We start from the raw sequence: 20,098 nt of genomic DNA on the forward strand, positions 1-20,098 counted from the left end.
TTTTGGTTGACAATTTATCTCCTATAGTAAAAATTATTTTGTTAAAATTTCAACGATTTCAGATGAAGATTCATTGTTTTAGTTGAAAACTCACTTTTTTGTTTAAAATTCATCAGTTAAGATAACAATTATTATTTTTTAAATGAAAAATGTAACTATTAGCAGAGAATTTTTAAGAAAAATAAGCATGTTTATTTTGAGCATGAAATTTTCAAAGCAATTATATGAAATTTTGAATGAAAATGTAGAATTATCAAGAAAAAAATATATAATTCAAGTTTGGAACAGAGAATTTTTTCAATAACTATAATTCTGAATTTGAAGAAGAATGTTAAAAGAAGAATGATTATTTTAACTTGTAACATAAATTTTTTGAAGTAATTATATGGAATTTTAAATTGAAACAGAGAATTTTTAGAAAATAATGTAATTCTGATTTGGAAAAGGATATTTCCGAAAAGACTTATTTTAGTTCTGACTTTCAACAAGGAATTTATGGAAAAAATTATAATTTTTAGTCGGTTAAGGGAATTTTCCATGCGAATAATAATTTATTTAATCTTATAATTTTTTAAATTATAATAAAAATTGTGAGCATATATTTTTTTAATTAAAGGTAGCAAGATTTACGTTCTAAACTAAAACAATGAAAACTTTATTTATGATTTGGAATAGGAAATTTTGGAAGAGATATCTGTAATTTTTGAAAAGAATTATAATTTGGTATTTGTAAATGAAATTTTCCGAAGCAATTATATGTCATTCTAAATTGGATCAGAGAATTTTGGGGGAACAAAAAATATAATTCAGATTTGAAACAAGGAATTTTCGAAAAGAACTGTAATTCTGATTTCGAAAAGAATTATAATTTTGATTTTGAACACGAAATTTTCTGAAGAAATTATATTTCATTCTGCATTTGATTAAAGAATTTTCTAGAAAATATATATAATGGAAATCAGGAAGAAACAACTTCTTTTTTCCAAATAAATAAATAAAATTTCGACAAGAATTGCAATTTTGACTTGAAACGGAGACCTAGAAGATTAATCATAATAACTAAAAAGGATACGTTTACAAATCAAAACGAAAATAGTTCATTTTGTAGTTAAAAAAGTGTATTTTAAACAAACAAAAATAGAAGGGTTCTCTGCCAAATTAATTCATTTTCAAGCAAAAATGAAATAGTTACAGCTTCAGTTAAAAAAAAATTAAATTTTAACTAAAAAGAAACGAATTTTCAGGCAAAGAAATTAAATTTTTTTACAGTGATGAATTTTCAACAAAAAATATGAATTTTTGACCAAATAGTAAAATTTTCAACCAAATATTAAATTTTGCGACCACAGAAATTAATTTTAACCAAAAAGGTGAATTTTAAACTAATGAGAGTACTCTTCTACCAAAAAAGGGACGTATTTTCAACAAATAGTTGAATTTTCACCTAAAACAGATAAATTTTCAATGAAAGCAAAGTCAATTTTCATTGAAATAGTATAATTTTCAACCAAAAGGATTAGATTTCTATCAAAAAAAGTATAAAGTTTTGACAAAAAATGTAACAGTTACGTTTTCAGTCAAAAAATTAATTATAAATAAGGAAAAATTAATTTTCAACCAATAAGATGAATTTTCTATCAATAATAGAAATAAGTCACAAACAGGCTTAAATTTTTTCCCAAAAATTCGAATTTGCAATGGAATACAAAAATTTTAAACCAAATATTTTAATTTTCAGTTAAAAAAATTAATTTTCAACAAGAAAACATAATTTTCAAACAAATAATTAAATTTTGAAACAAATGGTTTATCAACTAAAATGATGAATCATGAACCAAAAAGGATTTTAATTTTATACCAAAAATAGTTGAATCAACTAAAAGAAATTAATTTTTAACGAAATAGTTGCGATTTTTTAACCTTAATAATAAAATTAATTAATTTAATTTCTGGAATTAGCAGATCTATAGCAACTCTGCAATTTGAAAAAGTATATGTTTATTTCACTCTAGAATTTTTTTGCACAAATATATGTAATAATTATGATATATATTTATTTAAACAGTAAATGCTTTAAATGCTGAACATATTTTCGGGAGCATTTGCTCAACATAAATTCTTGGGCATTCAAAAACTCTAAGTTTGGTTCAATTGATTTCAATCCAAAAGTGCCGACACTAAGAATTTTGTTCTTGATTTTATATCTGAGATGCCTAATTGTTTTTGAATTTTAAAAAAAATGTCCATACCGTTTACGAAAGATTTGGTTTTAAATAAAAAATTGAAATTTCCAGTTTTTCTCGAATACAAAGCATGATATTAATAAAAAGTCAAGAGAGCAAAATTGTTTCTTTAAATAATTTAAAAAATACTTCTTTTATATTTTTTAATTCAGCTTGAATTTTTCAAACTTTATTTTTGTATTCATAAATGTTTATTGATAATTAAGGAGAAATACCTTATATGTTAAATTGTGATATTTGTCATCTGACAAGATGAATATTATTAATTTTAAAATTGGTACATTTTTTAAAATGAAAAGTCAGAAAAATATACAAAATATTTAAATTCCTCTGAAATCCGAATGATTAAAAAATAGTCCCCATGATAAAAAAAAAATCCTTTCACACGTTACCTATTTTTCCATTCACCAAATTATCGAATTTATGAATCATGATACACTCAAATCGATTTCACATTTCCAGCCTGAAACAATTGTCATAATGCTGCCTGAGCTTTTCTCAAAACTACCGTTCCATTAGTTCTCTTATCATCTTTTATAATTTTCTCTCAGTAATTTCTTTTTTTTTTTTGTTTGTTCTCTCGCAAGTTTTGAGATTTGGATAATATTCTCAAATTTCTGAGCTCACTGGCATTATTTTGATTGTTTCAGGAGGGACTAAATCTCGCGCTGGCATTACATTAACCAATTCCGGAGATATCTCGCAAAAAATGCAATTTGCTGATAAAATCGGGTCCCTAATTTTACCAGAATCACTCCTTTAACCAAACAAAAAAAAAAAAAAAAAAAAAAAAAAAAAAAAGTTTTATGAAATGGCCACCGGAGAAGCTGGAAGCAGCGGAGGAACCGTTCTTCACGGAATCGGTGGAACGATCGAGAACAAAAATAATGATTATCTTTGTCCAATTTGTTTCGAATTAATTGACGAAGCACACATAACGAGATGTGGTCACACTTTCTGCTATCGATGCATCACCAAATCCCTTGAAGTCAACAGCAGATGTCCCAAGTGCAGTGATATTTTAGGTCAACAGGACATCTTTCCAAATTTTCTTCTCAATGAATTAGTCTCCAAGTACAAAAGTCGGATCAAAGGTGTCTCGGAATTGCACTATCCTGATGGAAAAGGCCGCCTCGGTTCTGAAATTGTTCCACAAAATGATCATCTTCGGGACTTTGTCGCTGCTGAAAGTGCCAATCTGACATTGCCGGATGTCAATGTGATGCTCGAGGTTCTCACTCAGAGGAAGCAACTTCTCGAGGCCGAATCGTGCGCAGCGCAGAACAAGCTCTTGCACGAATTTCTGGAGAATGTGCTGCAGCAGAAGGAGGAGCGAGACCGTCAATTGCACAAGGAAATTGATTTGATCAAACGTGATATGGAGGTGGTCGAGAATATTCTCCGAGATGTTCAGAAGAAGTGTCCGAGAGTTGAAGATTTGAAGAAATCTGGCGCTAATGACTCGGATCAGATGTCGGACATCAGAAAGGAGATGATCAATTTGATAAACAATATAGACTCGAGTATGGTGAAGCCAAGCGAGGGTGACTATTCGACAAATCAGAAACAGAACGAATTCTCTAGCAGCTCTTCTTCATTGGCAATTCGACGCAAAAGAATGCACGCTCATTTCGAGGATTTTGTTCAGTGTTACTTTGATAATCGGGCAAAGGAGCACTTGTTCAGCCATAGCGGCAAAATCCAGGATTCTACGTGTCAAACGAGCAGTTCAGGATTGAATGTCTTTCGGGAGAATCTCGTGAAATTCTCAAGGTACAATTCCCTGCGACCTCTCGCTACCCTCAATTATTCTTGGGATATTTTCAATAATCCGACAATAGTCTCAAGCATTGAATTTGACAAGGACAATGAATTTTTTGCCATTGCTGGTGTCACAAAGCGAATCAAGATTTTTGATTATGGAGCCGTGATTCGTGACTCGGTCGACATTCACTATCCCTCGGTTCAAATGGTTTCGGATTCCAAAATTTCCTGCATCTCCTGGAACTCCTATTACAAAAATATGCTGGCATCCTCGGATTATGAGGGAATTGTGGCCGTTTGGGATGCAGAGGCTGGACAGAAGACCAAGGTCTTTCATGAGCATGAGAAGAGATGTTGGTCGGTGGATTTTAATAATATGGACAGTCGACTGATTGCTTCCGGTTCGGATGATGCGAGAGTGAAGCTCTGGTCGTTGAATATGGAGTATTCGGTCGCTTCTCTTGATGCAAAAGCGAATGTTTGCTGTGTGAAATTTAATCCAAAGAGTTCCCATCATTTGGCGTTTGGTTCTGCGGATCACTGTGTTCATTATTACGATTTGAGGAATATGAAAGATGCGCTCTGTATCTTCAAAGGACATCGAAAGGCTGTGTCTTATGTGAAATTTCTCAACAGGGAGGAAATTGTCTCGGCGAGTACGGATTCTCAGCTGAAAATGTGGAATATTAATAATTCGCATTATCTGAGATCGTTTGTGGGACATGTGAATGAAAAGAATTTTGTGGGTCTGGCAACTGACGGCGATTATATTGTCTGCGGTTCTGAAAACAATGCGGTTTATGTTTATTACAAGGGACTCTCGAAGCAGCTTTTATCGTACAAATTTGGGGCGGCTCGGAGTCTTTTAGAATTTCAGGAAAAACGGGAGGAGGATCTCAATGAATTTGTGTCGGCAGTTTGCTGGCGACAGAATTCAAATGTTGTTGTCGCTGCCAACTCGCAGGGACTTATCAAAATTTTAGAGTTAGTTTAGGATGACAATTTTATTTTTAGACAAATTCAGATCGATTTTTAATATTTGGATCTAAGTTAGGATGACCAGAATATAAAATAGGGTGGCTCGTGAAGAAGAAGTGATGGAAATTAAAAATAGATTAGCACTGAAAAGTCTCATTTTTGATTCTTTATATATTATTTTTGTTATTTCAGGTTTATTAAAAAGATGGTTATTTCATGGAAAAACGGAAAGTATTGAAATTTTCGAAGATTTTTCAAAATGGGGCATATTTTCTGGATTATGTGGTAAAAATAATATTAGCGCTTTATGCAAAACTGTTCGAATTGCGAATTTTTTTAGACTAATTTTATTCCAGGCCTGGTCATTTTAATTTCTAAAATCTTCTTTTTTTTTGGATAAATTTTTAATGAGAAAGTGTGCTAAGTACTTAAACAAATTTTAGGATATTTTGTAAACAGTTAAAAATGATTTTTGTTTGTGGTTTATAGAATCGAGACAAAAAAAAAAGTTAATTGACAATCAAATAGTTGAATTTTTAACCAAAGACATGCATTTTCAATTTTTTTTTCTACGTTTTAATTTTATTTAATGTTTAGCAATATTTGAATTTTTTTAAGACAAGTAAATTGAAATCAAATATTTAAAAGTTAAATGTTGTATTTGAAAAATGCTTAATTTGTAAGTGAAAATTAAAAATTTTTATGTATAATTTACAAACGAACATTTGTAGAAAAAATTTGAGGAGTTTTAAAAAGATAAAAAATTATCATGCAAATTTTAGAAAGTTTTCTTAAAATCTTCTAGACTCTTTTTTGAACATTTTCTTTAAATCTTTGAAAAACTTTTTAAATATTCTCTTAAAATAATTTTTCAAAATTAAAAGTTATTTTTAATTTTCCTATGAATCTTAAGAAAATGTTTTTATTCTATTGAAACCTTTCACAATTCTTGAAAAGAATCTTTTCTAAACTTCTAAATATCTCTTAAAATTACTCAAATTTCGCTTCCATATATTAAATGTCCAATTGTTATTTATACATCCAAATTGTAAAGAAATTTTCTAAAATTTGCAGGATTTTCTGAAAATTGTAGAAAAAATCCATTCATTTTTTGACAGTTATTTAGAAGTTCTGAAAAAATTTCTAAAATAATTTTAAATTTAAAACAACTTCCAGATATCTCAAGAGTTTGAAATAAAATTTTGAAGCTTTCCAAGGATTTTTAAACTATTTAAAAAGAAAATAATTGTAATTTCTAATTTAAGAAGTGTTCAGTTAAAAAAATTTAATTTTTTGATTATTTAATGTTTCTAGCTTAAAATTATATAATTTTGAAAATTTTAATGTTCATCAATTGATTTTTTAATGTAGAGCATTGAAAATGATAACGTGGATTTATATTTTTTTATATTTAATTTTATACGCGTAAATTATTGAGCATTTGAATACAAAAATTTTTTAATTAAAAACTTAAATTTCAAAAGTTCAAAATTTATAGTTCAAATTTTATAGGTTGAAAATTAACCTTTTCTTAGTTTAAAATTCAACTATTTGGTTGAAAATTCATTTACTTTGTTGAAATTTCACCTATTTAGTAAAAAATTGATCTTGGCGATTAAAAATTAATTTTTTTTGTTTAAATTTAAAAAATATATATTTATCGATTTATGCAAAAGTCTTAGAATTTTTTTTTGAATAAATTTTGAGTCTGAGAATGGTGCTTACATACAAAAAAAATTTTTGGATAGTTTGAAAAGCTTTTAAAATCATTTTAGTTTTTTCATGAGGTTTATAAAAACGAGACTTGGTCCTAGAAAAACTAAAAATAAATTAAAAAATAAAAATAAAAATTTATATAAATTTTAAATAAAAAGTATAAATTTTCAATCAAAATGTAATTTTCAAACAAGTAGTTCAATTTTGTACCAAATAATCAACTTTCAACATAATACATGCATTTTAAACTAAAAATTAAATAGCCACGATAATTTTTCTACATTCTCCATTGAAATTTAATATAGTCTGCAAAGATTAAAAATTTTTTTCACGTTTTTTTGGTGTATTAAAATGAGATTTTGTCATAGAAAAACTGAAAATATTGAAATCTTACCAATATTTTGAAAATTGGAAAATTAAACTTTTTTAAGTTGAAAATTCAACTATTTGATTGACAATTCATATTTTTGATAGAAAATTAATCTTTACGATTAAAAATAAAAAATTTGGTTTAAATTACGAAAAAAACTTAATATTATTCATTGATGCAAAACTGTTTGTATAGCGATTTTTTAGTAATTTTTGGGGGAAAAAACTTTCAACGAAAGACATGCATGTTAAACTACAAATGGAATAGTTACTCTAATGTTTCTAGATTCTGAAATTAAATCTATAGGTTGAAAATTCAACTATTTCGTTGAAAATTCCTTTAGTTTGTTTAAGTTTCATCATTTTGGTAAAAAATTTTTTTTTTTTTTTTTTTCAAAAACAAAAAATATATATATTTATCGATTTATACAAAATTCTTAGAATTTCAAGTGTTCAAATTCTGATTGATTTCAGGACCTGATCATTTTAATTCCTAAACTATTCTTTTTTTTTTAAATACATTTTGAGTCTGAGAAAGGTGCTTACATACAAAAAAAATTTTAGATAGTTTGAAAAGCTTTTAAGAATTATTTGCATTTTTTGAGTTTAATCAAAATGAGATTTTATCCTAGGAAAAACTGAAAATATTGAGCAAAATTTTGAAAATTGGACATTATGTAGATTAAAAAAAAATTAATATCCATTTCTGGTGAAAAATTAATCTTTTTTTAGTTGAAAATCCAAATGTTTGATTAAAATTCACATTTTTGATTTATGCAAAACTCTTAAAAATTCGAATTGTTCAATATTAATTTAATTTAGGGCTTGATCAAAATAATTGCTAAAATCTTCTTATTTTTCACAAATAAAATTTGAGTCCTAAAGTTACTGCAAAATAAAAAAAGTTATGATAATTTTTCAAAGTTTTTAAAAATTATTTTAATTTTTTGAGTTTTATATAAATGAGATTTTATCCTAGAAAATCTGAAAATATTGAAATCTTACAAGATTTTTCACAATCGGGCACATTGTCTACATTAAGAATTTTTAAGAAAAAAGTTTAATTTTCGTTCAAGTAATTGAATTATGAACGAAATGAATTTTCAAATTTCATTCAAGAAGATGATTAATTTTCTACCAAAAGGAGATGAATTGTCAACAACAAAAATATTAATTTTCAATCAAAAAGTTCAGTTTTAAGCAAATAATTAGTCTCCACCAAATAGTTAAATTATCAACCAAAAAGATAAAATTTTAACCAAAAAGGAATTTTGAACTAAAAAAGATAACATTTCAACCAAAAATAAAAAAGTTTACGACAAATTTTCTACTTTCTCACCAGAAAAGTAATTTTTATGATAGTTTGCAAAGCTTTTAAAAATTATTTTACATCTACTTTGTAACAAATTCAATTTTTGTTGTCTAAAAATTAATTATTTTAACTTAAAGTTTAACTGCTTCATTTTTTGTTGAAAATTTATCCTTTTTTAATTGAAAATTCGATAAAAGATCAAATTTCAATCGAAAATTGAATAGTTATTTTGCAAAGTTTAAAAAATGATTTTAATTTTCTGAGGTTTGCACAAATGAGGTGTTTTTCCAAGAAAAACAGGAAATTTTGAAATATTATACCAGAATTTTGAAAATTGAACATATTATGAGATCAGCAACAGAATTAATATTAGCGATCTATCATTTTAGATTGAAAATTAATATTTTTTGTTGAAAATTTTACCAGTTGTTTAAAAATTAAATTACCTTGTGAAAAATGCATTTTTTTTAAAATGAATTTTTTTTTGCAATCTACAAAATGTGCTCAGTTCTCCACATTCTGGTAAGATTTCATTATTTTAAGTTTTTTAGGATAAAATCGCATTGTTATAAACCCAAAAAATGCAACATAATTTTTAAAAAATTTTCTTAAGCTATCCTAATTTTTTTTAAACTCAAAATTTACTTAACAAAATGAAAATATTTTAACTTGAGATTTTAAAATGGGAAGATTTTGAAAATTAAAATGGCCAGATTCTAAATTACTTGTTTCTGCAGTTAGATAGTAGTTTGCAAAGTTTTTAAACATTATTTACATTTTTTGAGGTTTATAAAATTGAGATCTTATTATAGAAAATGTAAAAATATTGAAATTTTACAAGAATTTTAAAAAAGGAGTCCAAGATAAAAGTTTTCAGTGCTAGGCTAATTTTGGTTAAAAAATTTTTTTTCGACCGACCCTAATATGCAAGGTACACGAGAATGTGATACGAAAAAAATTTATAAATAATTTGTTCATTCATATTTTAATCAAAGACAATTGACAACCACACAAAGTATTTTCAGATTAATTTGCTTTTGAGTTACAAATAATTTAAATTTTATTCTTTGATGACACCCACACGAAAAATTAAAAATTCATTTTTTGAATTGTGGACAAGAGACTTAAAATTCCATATTCGAATATGGATTAAATTAATAATTTTATTATCTTTAGGATAATATTGATTGTATTGTGTTCCATGTTTTGTTACATTTTTAATGGTTTTTAAGGAAGCTCAGACTGAATTCTAATGATATTAAAGCCTAGCAAAATACATTTCTATTTGTGACTTTACACTTAATTCGAATCTCGAGAGATTGAATTTTAGTTGAGTTTAGAGACAAGGAGTTTACTGGAGTTCTGAGGAAATTTTATTAGAAGATTTAAAAACAACGATTTTAAAGTTTAAAGATGGTTGAACGAAAGTTAGATTTAAGAAAAGTCGCTGTAACTCGTTTATTCTAAGTAGTCTAATATTTAAAAATAGAGCAAAATGTGACTAAAGTTTGACGACGAGCAACAACGCTAAATTGATTATAGAAAATTAATTTGTACAAGAGTTAGAGCGTTGAGCTCGTTTGATCTTTGATGTTGTGAAATACGAAACTCTAGGTTTTTTGTAAATACGATATACGAAAGAATTGAGAAAATATCGTTTTATTTTCATGAATTTTAATATTTTTTAAATGTTAGCGATTGTAGTTTTATTTTAAGATAGCAAAAAAAAAAAGAGAAAGCAATGCGAGTCTGCTAATTTCGGGTGAAATTCTAAGCAAAGTAAATTCTAACTTAAATTTAAAAAACAGTATATTTTTAGATTGTATTTTAAATGCTCAGATATGTATTTGATTAATGTCCAGGAGGCTAGACTTCAATGTACGTAATAAATTCCTGATTCGGTGTCGACAAAAAAGTTCTTTTCATTTTTAAGTTTAAGAACTATTTCCCATTCCTTTTCCCGATTTTAGGTTTGTGATATACATGACTATCTTCCTGCAGAGCTGGACCACAAATCAAGAAATCAGAAACGAGAATTTTCTGGGGACTTGATGACTCTTTCACCGCTATCGCGGTTGTTGGACTTGGAAAGCCAAATCTTGGAATCAATGAGCTCGAAGAAATTCATGAGGGCAAGGAAAATGTTCGTTCTGCCGCTGCCGGTAAGTCAGATTCTAAATCATTTTATCGATTTCAGACTTTACAGGATAAAATTCTTTCTTTTGAGTAAAAAAAAAATTGCATTTTCAGAAAAATAGATTAAGTTTTTAACAAATAATTGGATTTTTAGCCAAAATAGATTAATTTTCAACCCAAAAAGCGTTATTTTACAGAAAAGATGAAGTTTGTACCCAGAATTATAAATTTTCAACAATAAAAGAGGATTTTCAACCAAAAAAGATTTGAATCAACAAAATAGTTTAATTTTCTTCCAAAATAATTTGTTTTTATCCAAACATGTAATCGATGATAGTTCAACCAAAAAAAATTTTATTTTCATTCAAACATTTCATCCGAATTTTTGGATTTTCAAGCCAAAAAAATTAATTTTAAATAAAATAGTATAATGCTTAAAGAAAAAAGATTCATTTTCAACGAAAAAGTGTTATTTTCTAGAAAAAATAGAAGTTTCTACCAAGAAAAGGTGATTTTCAACCGAACAGATGAATTTTCTACCAACATAGTTGAATTTTTGAACAATTTGTCGTATTTTCTACCAAAAAGATTAATTTTTAACCATGAAGATTAATTTTCTAATAAATGATAATTCAACCAAAAACGTGTTTATTTTCATTCAAAACCAGTTAATTTCAACAACAAAAAAAACGAATTTTCAACAAAATATATGTATCTTCAACCGAAAAAAAATGTCAATAAAATAATTAAATTTTGAACCCAAAAAGATGAATTTTCAATTAAAAATTAAATTAAAATGTTGAAAATTTAATTTAAAAATATTAATTTTCACACGAAAAAGACGAATTTTTAAGCTAAAAGACGATTTTTCCACAAAACAGTTCAATTTTCAATCAAAAGCGTAATTGTCTAGAAAACAATTGAAATTTTTCTCCGAAAGTATGAATTTTCAAACAAAAAAAATAAATACTTATATTTTCAGTTTAGTAATTATTAGTTGTTACAAAAATTTTTAACCAAAAAAGATTTGATTTTTAATAAAAAACATTGGATTTAATGAAAAGTTATGAATTTTCAAAAAAGAAATATTTTTCACTGAAGAAAAAAAAAACATTTCCACCAAATTGTTGGATTTTTAAACCAAAAAGGTGAATTTGCTTCAAAACATTTAAATTTTCTACGAAATATTTGCATTTTCAATTACAAAAGGTAAATATTTATATATTTTTTTCACCAATGAGCAATATTTGAATTTTTATTTAAAAAAAGTAAATTGAAACCAAATATTTAAAATTAAGAATCTTTAACTGAATTGTTTGACATAGAAAACCCGGAATCGTTAAAATTTCGAAGTGCCTTTAAACTTTGAACGTTACAATTTTAATTGTATTTGAAAAATGCTCAATTTGTAAGTGAAAATTTTAAATTTTGATGTATAATTTACAAATGAACATTTGTAGAAAATATTTTCTTGTTTAAATCTTTGAAAAACTTTTTAAATATTCTCTTAAAATAATTTTTCAAAATTAAAATTTATTTTTAATTTTCCTATGAGTCTTAAGAAATGTTCCTTAAAATTATATAATCTTGAAAATTTTTAAGTTCATTGATGGATTTTTTAATTAAGAGCATTGAAAATGATAAGGTGGATTTATATTTTTTATATTAAAAAATATTAGTACCTTTAATTTTATATACGTAAATTATTGAGCATTTTAATAAAAAAAATTTTAATTAAAAACTTTTAAATTTCAATTTTAATAGTTCAAAATTTAACAGTTCCATTTTGAGAACTTTTATTTGCAGCTCAGTTTTTATTACCTCAAGTGGAAAATTTTTTAGATTTCGTGTTCCATTTTTTAAATTTCATTGACCGTGAAAAATGTTTGCGAAGCGGGAAAAAAATCGAGAAATTACCGGAAATTTATTTCGTCGATTAAAACAGCCACCCTAAACTTTCAACCAAAAAATATTTAAATTTAAAATAAAAACAATTAAATTTTGCGAACAAAAAAATCATTTTTAACCGAGAAATACGAAATGATATTTTAATCAAAAAAAGTTGTTAATTTTAAATAAACAACATTTCAGTTTAACGAAAAAAATATTCATTTTCGAACCATAAAGATGAATTTTCCACGAGGAAATATTTTTTATTAAGAAAAAAGAAGAAATGGTTGAATTTTCAACTAAAATTTCAACAAAAAATGGATTAGTTTGATATTTTAATCAAAAAAGAGTTTAATTTTAAATATAAAAAAAATCATTTGAATTCAACGAAAAAATATTAATTTTCGAACCAAAAAGAAGAATTTGAAATGAAAATCGATTTTTCATCAAGAAACAAAAATCAACCAAATTTTGGAATTTTCGAGCCAAAAATACGGGTTTTCTACAAAACTGTAGATTTTTCAACCTTTTTACCTTTGAACCTATTAAGCGAATTTTCGATCAAAAAAGATTTTCAATTTAAATAAATTACCCTTGAATTCAACGAAAATACATGAATTTTCGAACCATGAAAATGAATTTTCAACAAAGAAAAATTGTTTGCTAAAGAAAGAAAAAAATTGCAATCAAATTGTAAAATTTTCAAGTAAAAAAAAACGTTTTTTCGACAAAACAGTTGAATTTTCAACAAAATAATTAAATCCTCATTCAAACATTAGTATCATCTTCCAAAAAGGTTAATTTTTAAGAAAATAGTTCAACTTTTAAACATATAGTTGAATCTTGAACAAACAAAAATTCTTAACGAAAAATATAATATTTCAACCAATACAAATTTTATTTTCAATGAATAAAAGTTGAATTCAAGCATAAAATGCAAATTTTCAACAAAATAGTTAAATCCGCAACCAAAAAAGATTATATTCCAACAAAATAATGGCATTTTTGACAACAGAAAAATTAAATTTCTACCAGTTTTAAACTAAAAAGACGAATTTTCTTCAAAAGAGTTTAAGTTTTATTCAAAAAAGATTTTTCAGTCTAGAAGTAACAAAAAAGATTTTCACCCAATAGTTTAATTTTTATCCAAAAAGATTAATTATCTACCGATAAAGGTGGTTCAAAATTCAATAAAAAATAAATTTTCACATAGAAAGGTGAATCTTAAAAAAAATTAATTTTTAACCAAAAAGGATTTTAATTTTATATCACAAACAGTTAAATTCAACAAAAAACAACGAATTAATCAAAAATAGTTGATCCTCAACTAAAATTGGGTTAATTTTCAACCCAAAAATTGCATTTTTAAACGAAAATGATGAAATTTCTAATAAAAGAGGTGATTTTTCAAAGAAAAAAAGATTTTTCCGTTAAGAGAAAAAGAAAAAGCAACTAAATAGTTGTGTTTTTGCCAAAGTAACCGAATCAAATTTAAAATCCTATTTAACGCTCAATAATCAAGTTAATGTGAAGAATTCCTGAAAATAAAACCAAGAATCTATCGACCAAATTTAGACAACCACCTTAAAATGTTCCTATTTCAATCTTAAAAAAACTTTTGCTACTAAAAAATAAAAGAAAAAATTTCTTTTCCTTCTGGACAAAAATGAAAAATAAACAAAAAAAGTTGGTGATTGTTTTTTTAAAAAATTTGTTTTATTAGGATTTGATAATAATAGGAAAAAAAGACGAAAGAAATAAAAAAAAGAGGAAAGCAAGGGGATTTGGTTGGTTGTCTTCTCATTTTTCTTTCCTCTTTTTTTTTTATTTTTGTCCAGAAGGAAAGGAAACTTTCTTCTTTTATTTTTTAGTATGAACATTTTTTTCAGATTTAAATGGTTTTATTTTTAGGAATTCTTCACATTAGCAAAATAATACTATTTTTAACGAAAAAGGATTAATTTTTAACCAAAAATATAATCTTAGATTTTTCAACTAAAAATATTTGAATTTGAATTTCGATGATTTATAGATTAAAAATGAATTTCTCTTCTTTTTTTTTTTAAGCGGCTTGCAAAGCTTTGGATTCCGCAGAAATTAAAGACATCAGCATAGAAGCTCTCGGAGATGCTGAAGCTACAGCCGAAGGTTCAATTCTTTCTTCTTGGTTTTTCCAGGAGTACAAAAACAAGGAAAAGAGAAAAGTCTTTCCAAAGGTTTCCCTCTATGGAAACGAAGGAGAGTAAGTAAAAATTTTGACATTGACATTAAATAATTTTAAAAAAATCGTTCCTTTAACAAAATTAATCTGAAATTAGTTGGAAATAAATTATTTTTTTATTTTATTGGATTTTACAAAATATTAGGAAAAATTCGTGTCTTAAAAATATATTTAGGACTTTTAAAAGCTTGTAAGGAATCAAGAAATATTTGATAAATTTTCGAAAATGTTTCGAAGTTTTTAAATATTTCTAATCTATTTAAAACGTTTTAAATTCCTAAAAATATTTTTAATTTACTCGAATTTATCTTAAAATTTTACAAAATCATTCAAAATGTTTAAAAAAAATAGTCATAATCTTTAAAAATCGAAATTTCTAAAAGTCTTCAAGTTTACAATTCTTTTTGAATCTTCTGAATTATTCTAGACATTTCTTGAATGTACTCGATTTTATTTTATTTTTTAATCCTACTAAATTAAAACATTTTGGTTTAAAATCTTTTGCTTTAAACTCTCTAATCTTTAAAAATTGTAGATTTTTTCTGTTTTTTTTTTTAATTCTGCAAAATTAGAAAATTTCCTTAAAATATTTCAGATTTTTCTTTGAAAACTTTAGAAATCTTTTTTAATAATCTCTAAAAATTAATTTTTCAAAATAAAAAAAAAACATTTTAATTTTTCCTAGGAACCTAAAGAATTTTCATTTTCGTGAAACCTCATAAAATTCTTTAAAAATCTTTACAAGTTTAATTATTGTTTAATCCGTTCAAAACTTCTTAATATCTTTTGAATTTTCTCAAATTCGTTCTAAAATCATTTAATGTGACAAAATTTGCTTTAAAATCTTTTACACGCTTTGTAGAAATTTTAGGAAATAATTTTTTAAAATTTGTAATCTTTTTCAAGTTTTGTTTTTAGAATTCATTACAAAATATTTATTAAAAAAATATTATTTTAAAATAGAAACTAAACCATTTAAAATATTTCCAGAAATTTTGAAAAGAAATTTAACCTAAAATCTTTCATATTTGTTAAAAAGCTTGGGAATTTTGTCGAATTCTTCAAAATAATTTTTTTCTATTATTTAATTTTGTTTATCTCTGAAAATTCGCCTTTTTTTTAGAAAATTAATCTTTACGGTTAAAAATTCATATTTCTTCTGCAAAATTTAACTTCCAGCTGTAGATTCATCATTTCAGTTGATAATTCATCAGTTTCATTGAAAATTAATTCCTTAAACTGAAAATTGAAATGTCTTTTTGTTTGAAAATTCGTCTTTTTTAATTTAAAATTCGACTATTTCGTTGAAAATCCACATTTTTGTCAAAAATCTTTTTTTTTTGTAGAAAATTGTCTTTTTCTTTACAAGTTTACCTTCTTGTTTAATAATTCTTCTATTCGGTTAAAAATTTAAATATTCCAGTCAACTATTCCAGTAGACAATTAAAATATTTTGCTTAATTTCATTTTCTTTTTTGTGAAGAATTTGATTTGTAACAGAAAATTTAAATATTCTATTTTTGTTCGAAAATTTATATTTTTTGAATGAAAACTCAACTATTTGGTTGGATATTAATATTTTTAATTTAAAATTGAAGCCAGTTGTTTGAAAATTTATGAACTTTGTGAAAAATTAGCCTTTTTGTAGAAAATTAATCTTTATGTTTGAAACTTTATCTTTTTGGTATAAAATTTAACTGTACATTTTGGTTGAAAATTGATCTTTTCTAGTTAAAAATTGAACAGTCTGGATGAAAATTTGTTTTTTATAACAACAAATTTAATTATTTCGTTGAAAATTCACGTATTTGTTAAAAATCGATTTTTTTTTGTTTGTAGAAAATTATCTTCTTCTTTACAAGTTTATTTTCTTGTTTAAAAAATTCTTCTATTCGGTTAAAAATTCAAGTTTTCCAGTTAAACATTTATCACTTTAATTAAAAATGCATCTTTTAGGTTAGAAATAAAATTATTTGGTTGAAAGTTAACCTATTTTGATAAAAAAAATTTGTTTTGGTTGAAGATTCATAGTTTTCATTAGGAATCTATTTCTTTGATTGAAAAATGAGCTGTTTAATTGAAAACTTTTTTAAACTGTTTTTTGGTTGATAATTTTTTTCTAACTGAATATGTTACTATTATTGCAGTTAAAAATTTCATAATTTTACTTAAAAATGCATCTCTTTGGCTAAAAATTTATTTTTTAACTAAGAATTTAATTATTCATTTTTTGGTTGAAAAATAATCTTTTTGAGTTGAAAATTCGTTTTTTTTTGAATGAATTAATCTTCTTGATTGAAAGTTAATCTTTTTGGTCAAAAACTAAATTATTCTAGTTAAATATTCATCATTTTAAAAGACAATTATACATCTTCCTGGTTTAAAATTAATTTTTTCCAGTTAAAGATTTAGAGTCTTGATTGAAAATTCAACACTTTGTTTGAAAATGTAACTATTTCTTTACACATATTTTATTGTTGTTGAAAGTAATTTTTTAACTGAAAAATGAACTTATTCAAATTGAAAATTCCATATTTTTAGTTAGAAAATTCACCTGTTTGGTTAAACATTAATTGTTTCAACATAAAATTCAACTATTCCAGTTAAATATTTACAATTTTATTTCAAAATTAATCTTGTTGCTTACAAATTAATTTTTTGTTGTTGAAAAATCAAGTGTTCCAGTGAAATATTCATTGTTTCAGTTAAAAATCAATCTTTTTCGTTTAAAATTTAACTATTCCAGTTCAATATATACAATTTTATTTTAAAATTCATCACTTTATTTGGAAATGTAACTATTTTTTTAAAGGTATCTGTATTTGTTGAAAGTCAGTTTTTTTGTGGAAAGTAATTTTTTTAACTGAAAATTGAACTTATTCCAATTAAGTATTCCGCAGTTGTAATTAAAAATTCGTCTTTTTGGTTGAAAATTAATTTTTTTAACTTCAAATTTAATTATTTAAGTTTTGTTTAAAAATTGATCTATATTAGTAAAAACAATTTTTTTTCAAAATTAAATTATTTCAGTTTAAGACACATTGTTTTAGATGAAAACTTCAATTTTTTAACTAAAAAAGTTACTATTCTATTTTCGGGTGAAAATTATTAATTTTTAGTTCAAAATTATACTATTTGGTTAAAAATGTGTTTGTCTTCTTTGATTAAAAATTCAACTGTTTCGTTACAAACTTACATATTTTTATGAAAAGTTGTATTTTTTGGTAGAAAATTAATCTTTTTATTTGAAAATTCATCACTTTGGTTGAAAATTAAACTATTTTGTTAAAAATCTTGTTTTTTTTTTTTTTTTTGATGAAAGATAATTTTTTCGACTGAAAGTTTAACTATTCCATTTTTTTTGTAAAACATTGATATTTTTTAGCGAAACATTAAAGTATTTCAGGGTGGCCGCTGGACCGGGAATTTTTTGAGACCGAGAAAAACCTGGAAATGACAGTGAATTTTTTTTTGTTGACCGGGAATTTCATAAATTTGTAGAAGAAAAATCTGTCCACGATTGATTTCAACAATTTTTAAATAATTTTTTTTCAATAAGTTTTTAATAAGTTTTTCAATTATGCCATTATTTACCTTACAATGTGTAATTCAATTTTGGATAAAAATTATTTTTATTTGATAAATAAATAAAAAAATTTTAATTTATCTGTACTTTATGTAATAAAAAGTGAAGAAAAACGATTTTAAATCAGTTCTAAATTTAAGAATTTTCGGATTTTAACGTTAAAATTTAAACGGTTTCAATTTGAAAGTTTTAGTCATTAAACAAATGTGAAGGTGTGACTGAAAGTTTATAAACTATTTTCAACTTAAAAATAACTTCATAATAATATATTATTAATTAAAGGATTTTACTAGATTTAAATATTGTTTCAGTCTCAAATATTCCATTCAATTTGAAAATTTTAATCAAAAAGAAGATTAATTATTGAATATTTAGCAATTTCTGAATTTTTATTTAAAACAAGTATATTCAAACCAAATATTTAAAAGTAAAGAATCTTTAACTGAATTTTTTAACATAGAAAACCTTAAATCGTTAAAATCTTGAAGAATTTCTAAACTTTGAACGTTACAATTTTAATTATTGTATTAAGAGATATTTAGGTGTTTTAAAAAGATAAAAAATTATCATGCAAATTTTAGAAAGTTTTCCTAAAATCTTCTAGAATTTGTTTTGAAAATTTTGTTTAAATCTTTGAAAAACTTTTTAAATATTCTCTAAAAATAATTTTTCAAAATAAATAGTTTTTTTTTTAATTTTCCTAGGAATCTTAAGAAAATGTTTTTATTCTTTTGAAGCCTTTCACAATTCTTGAAAAGAATCTAACTTCTGAAAATTGTAGAAAAAATTCAATTAATTTTGACAAATATTCAGAAGTTCTGAAAAAATTTCTAAAATAATTTTAAATTTAAACCCAATTGAAAACAGTTTCTAGATTTGTGAAGATTTTGAAATGAAATTTGGAAGCTTTTCCGGGATGTTTAAACTTTTTAAAAAGAAAATAATTGAATTTCTAATTTAAGAAGTGTTCAGTTAAAAAATTTTCAGTTTTTCAATATTTGATGTTTCTAGCTTAAAATTCCTTAAAATTATATAATTTTGAAAATTTTAAAGTTAATTAATTGATTTTTTAATGTAGAGTATTGAAAATGATAACGTGAGTTTATATTTTTTATTATCCATTTTTTAAATAGCATTCACCGTTTTCGAACCAGGAAAAAACCGGGAATTTATTTCGTCGATTACAACGGCCACCCTGAAACTGGTGTATATTCAAAAGAATTATAATTTTTCTTGGAACAGGGAATCTTTTAATAGAATGAATTCTAAGTTGAAATGAGATATTTTCGAAATAAATTAAAATTATATATTATTTATTTATATATTATTATTATTAAAATTATATATATTAAAATATATGAATTGGAACAGGGAATTTTACAAAAAATTCTAATTCTTAGTTGAAACGGAAAATTTTCGAAAACTATTAAAATTCCGGATTTGAACAAGAAATTTTGAATTTTTAATCAATTTTTAGTTGGAATTTATCCAGGATGTTGAAACGAAGTATTTTCGAACAAATAATAATTGTGAATTGGAACAGCGAATTTTACAAAAAATTGTAATTCTTACAATTAGTTGAAATGGAGAATTTTCGAAAAGAATGAAAATCCTGGATTTGAATCGGGAATTTTTCGAAAAGAATTAAAATTCCGCATTTAAACAGTTAATTTTTCATTTTTAACTAGTTCTGAGCTGAAATAAAAATTTTAAATTTCTGAAAAAGGTATAATTCAGAACATTTTTAAATGCATTGATTGATTCTTCAATTTAGAGTATTAAAAATGATAACGTGGATATATATTTTTGGAACCATTTTATATGTTTAATACGTTTGTTACGTTTACGTTTGTTTTATACGTTTGTTTTTTAACAAAGAAAGG

The 20,098-nt window shown here is 24.4% G+C and overlaps 2 protein-coding genes across 2 annotated transcripts in view; both read left to right on the forward strand.

The window, feature by feature from the left end:
* The window catches only part of LOC117170624 (cytosol aminopeptidase-like), a 46,650-nt gene that overhangs the window by 6,816 nt on the left and 19,736 nt on the right, over positions 1 to 20,098 (forward strand). Inside the window, exons 3-4 of the mRNA XM_033357524.1 lie at positions 10,384 to 10,544; positions 14,476 to 14,650. Of these exons, the coding sequence (XP_033213415.1) occupies positions 10,384 to 10,544; positions 14,476 to 14,650 (336 nt within the window). The remainder of the gene's footprint in view (positions 1 to 10,383; positions 10,545 to 14,475; positions 14,651 to 20,098) is intronic.
* Positions 2,900 to 5,435, forward strand: LOC117170623 (E3 ubiquitin-protein ligase COP1-like). Its single transcript, XM_033357523.1, has one exon. It carries the CDS (start codon positions 3,055 to 3,057, stop codon positions 4,999 to 5,001), a length of 1,947 nt encoding a protein of 648 aa, XP_033213414.1. The 5' UTR covers positions 2,900 to 3,054; the 3' UTR covers positions 5,002 to 5,435.

Source organism: Belonocnema kinseyi, chromosome 4 (assembly GCF_010883055.1).
Source record: "Belonocnema kinseyi isolate 2016_QV_RU_SX_M_011 chromosome 4, B_treatae_v1, whole genome shotgun sequence".
In the NCBI taxonomy this organism is placed as follows: domain Eukaryota; kingdom Metazoa; phylum Arthropoda; class Insecta; order Hymenoptera; family Cynipidae; genus Belonocnema; species Belonocnema kinseyi.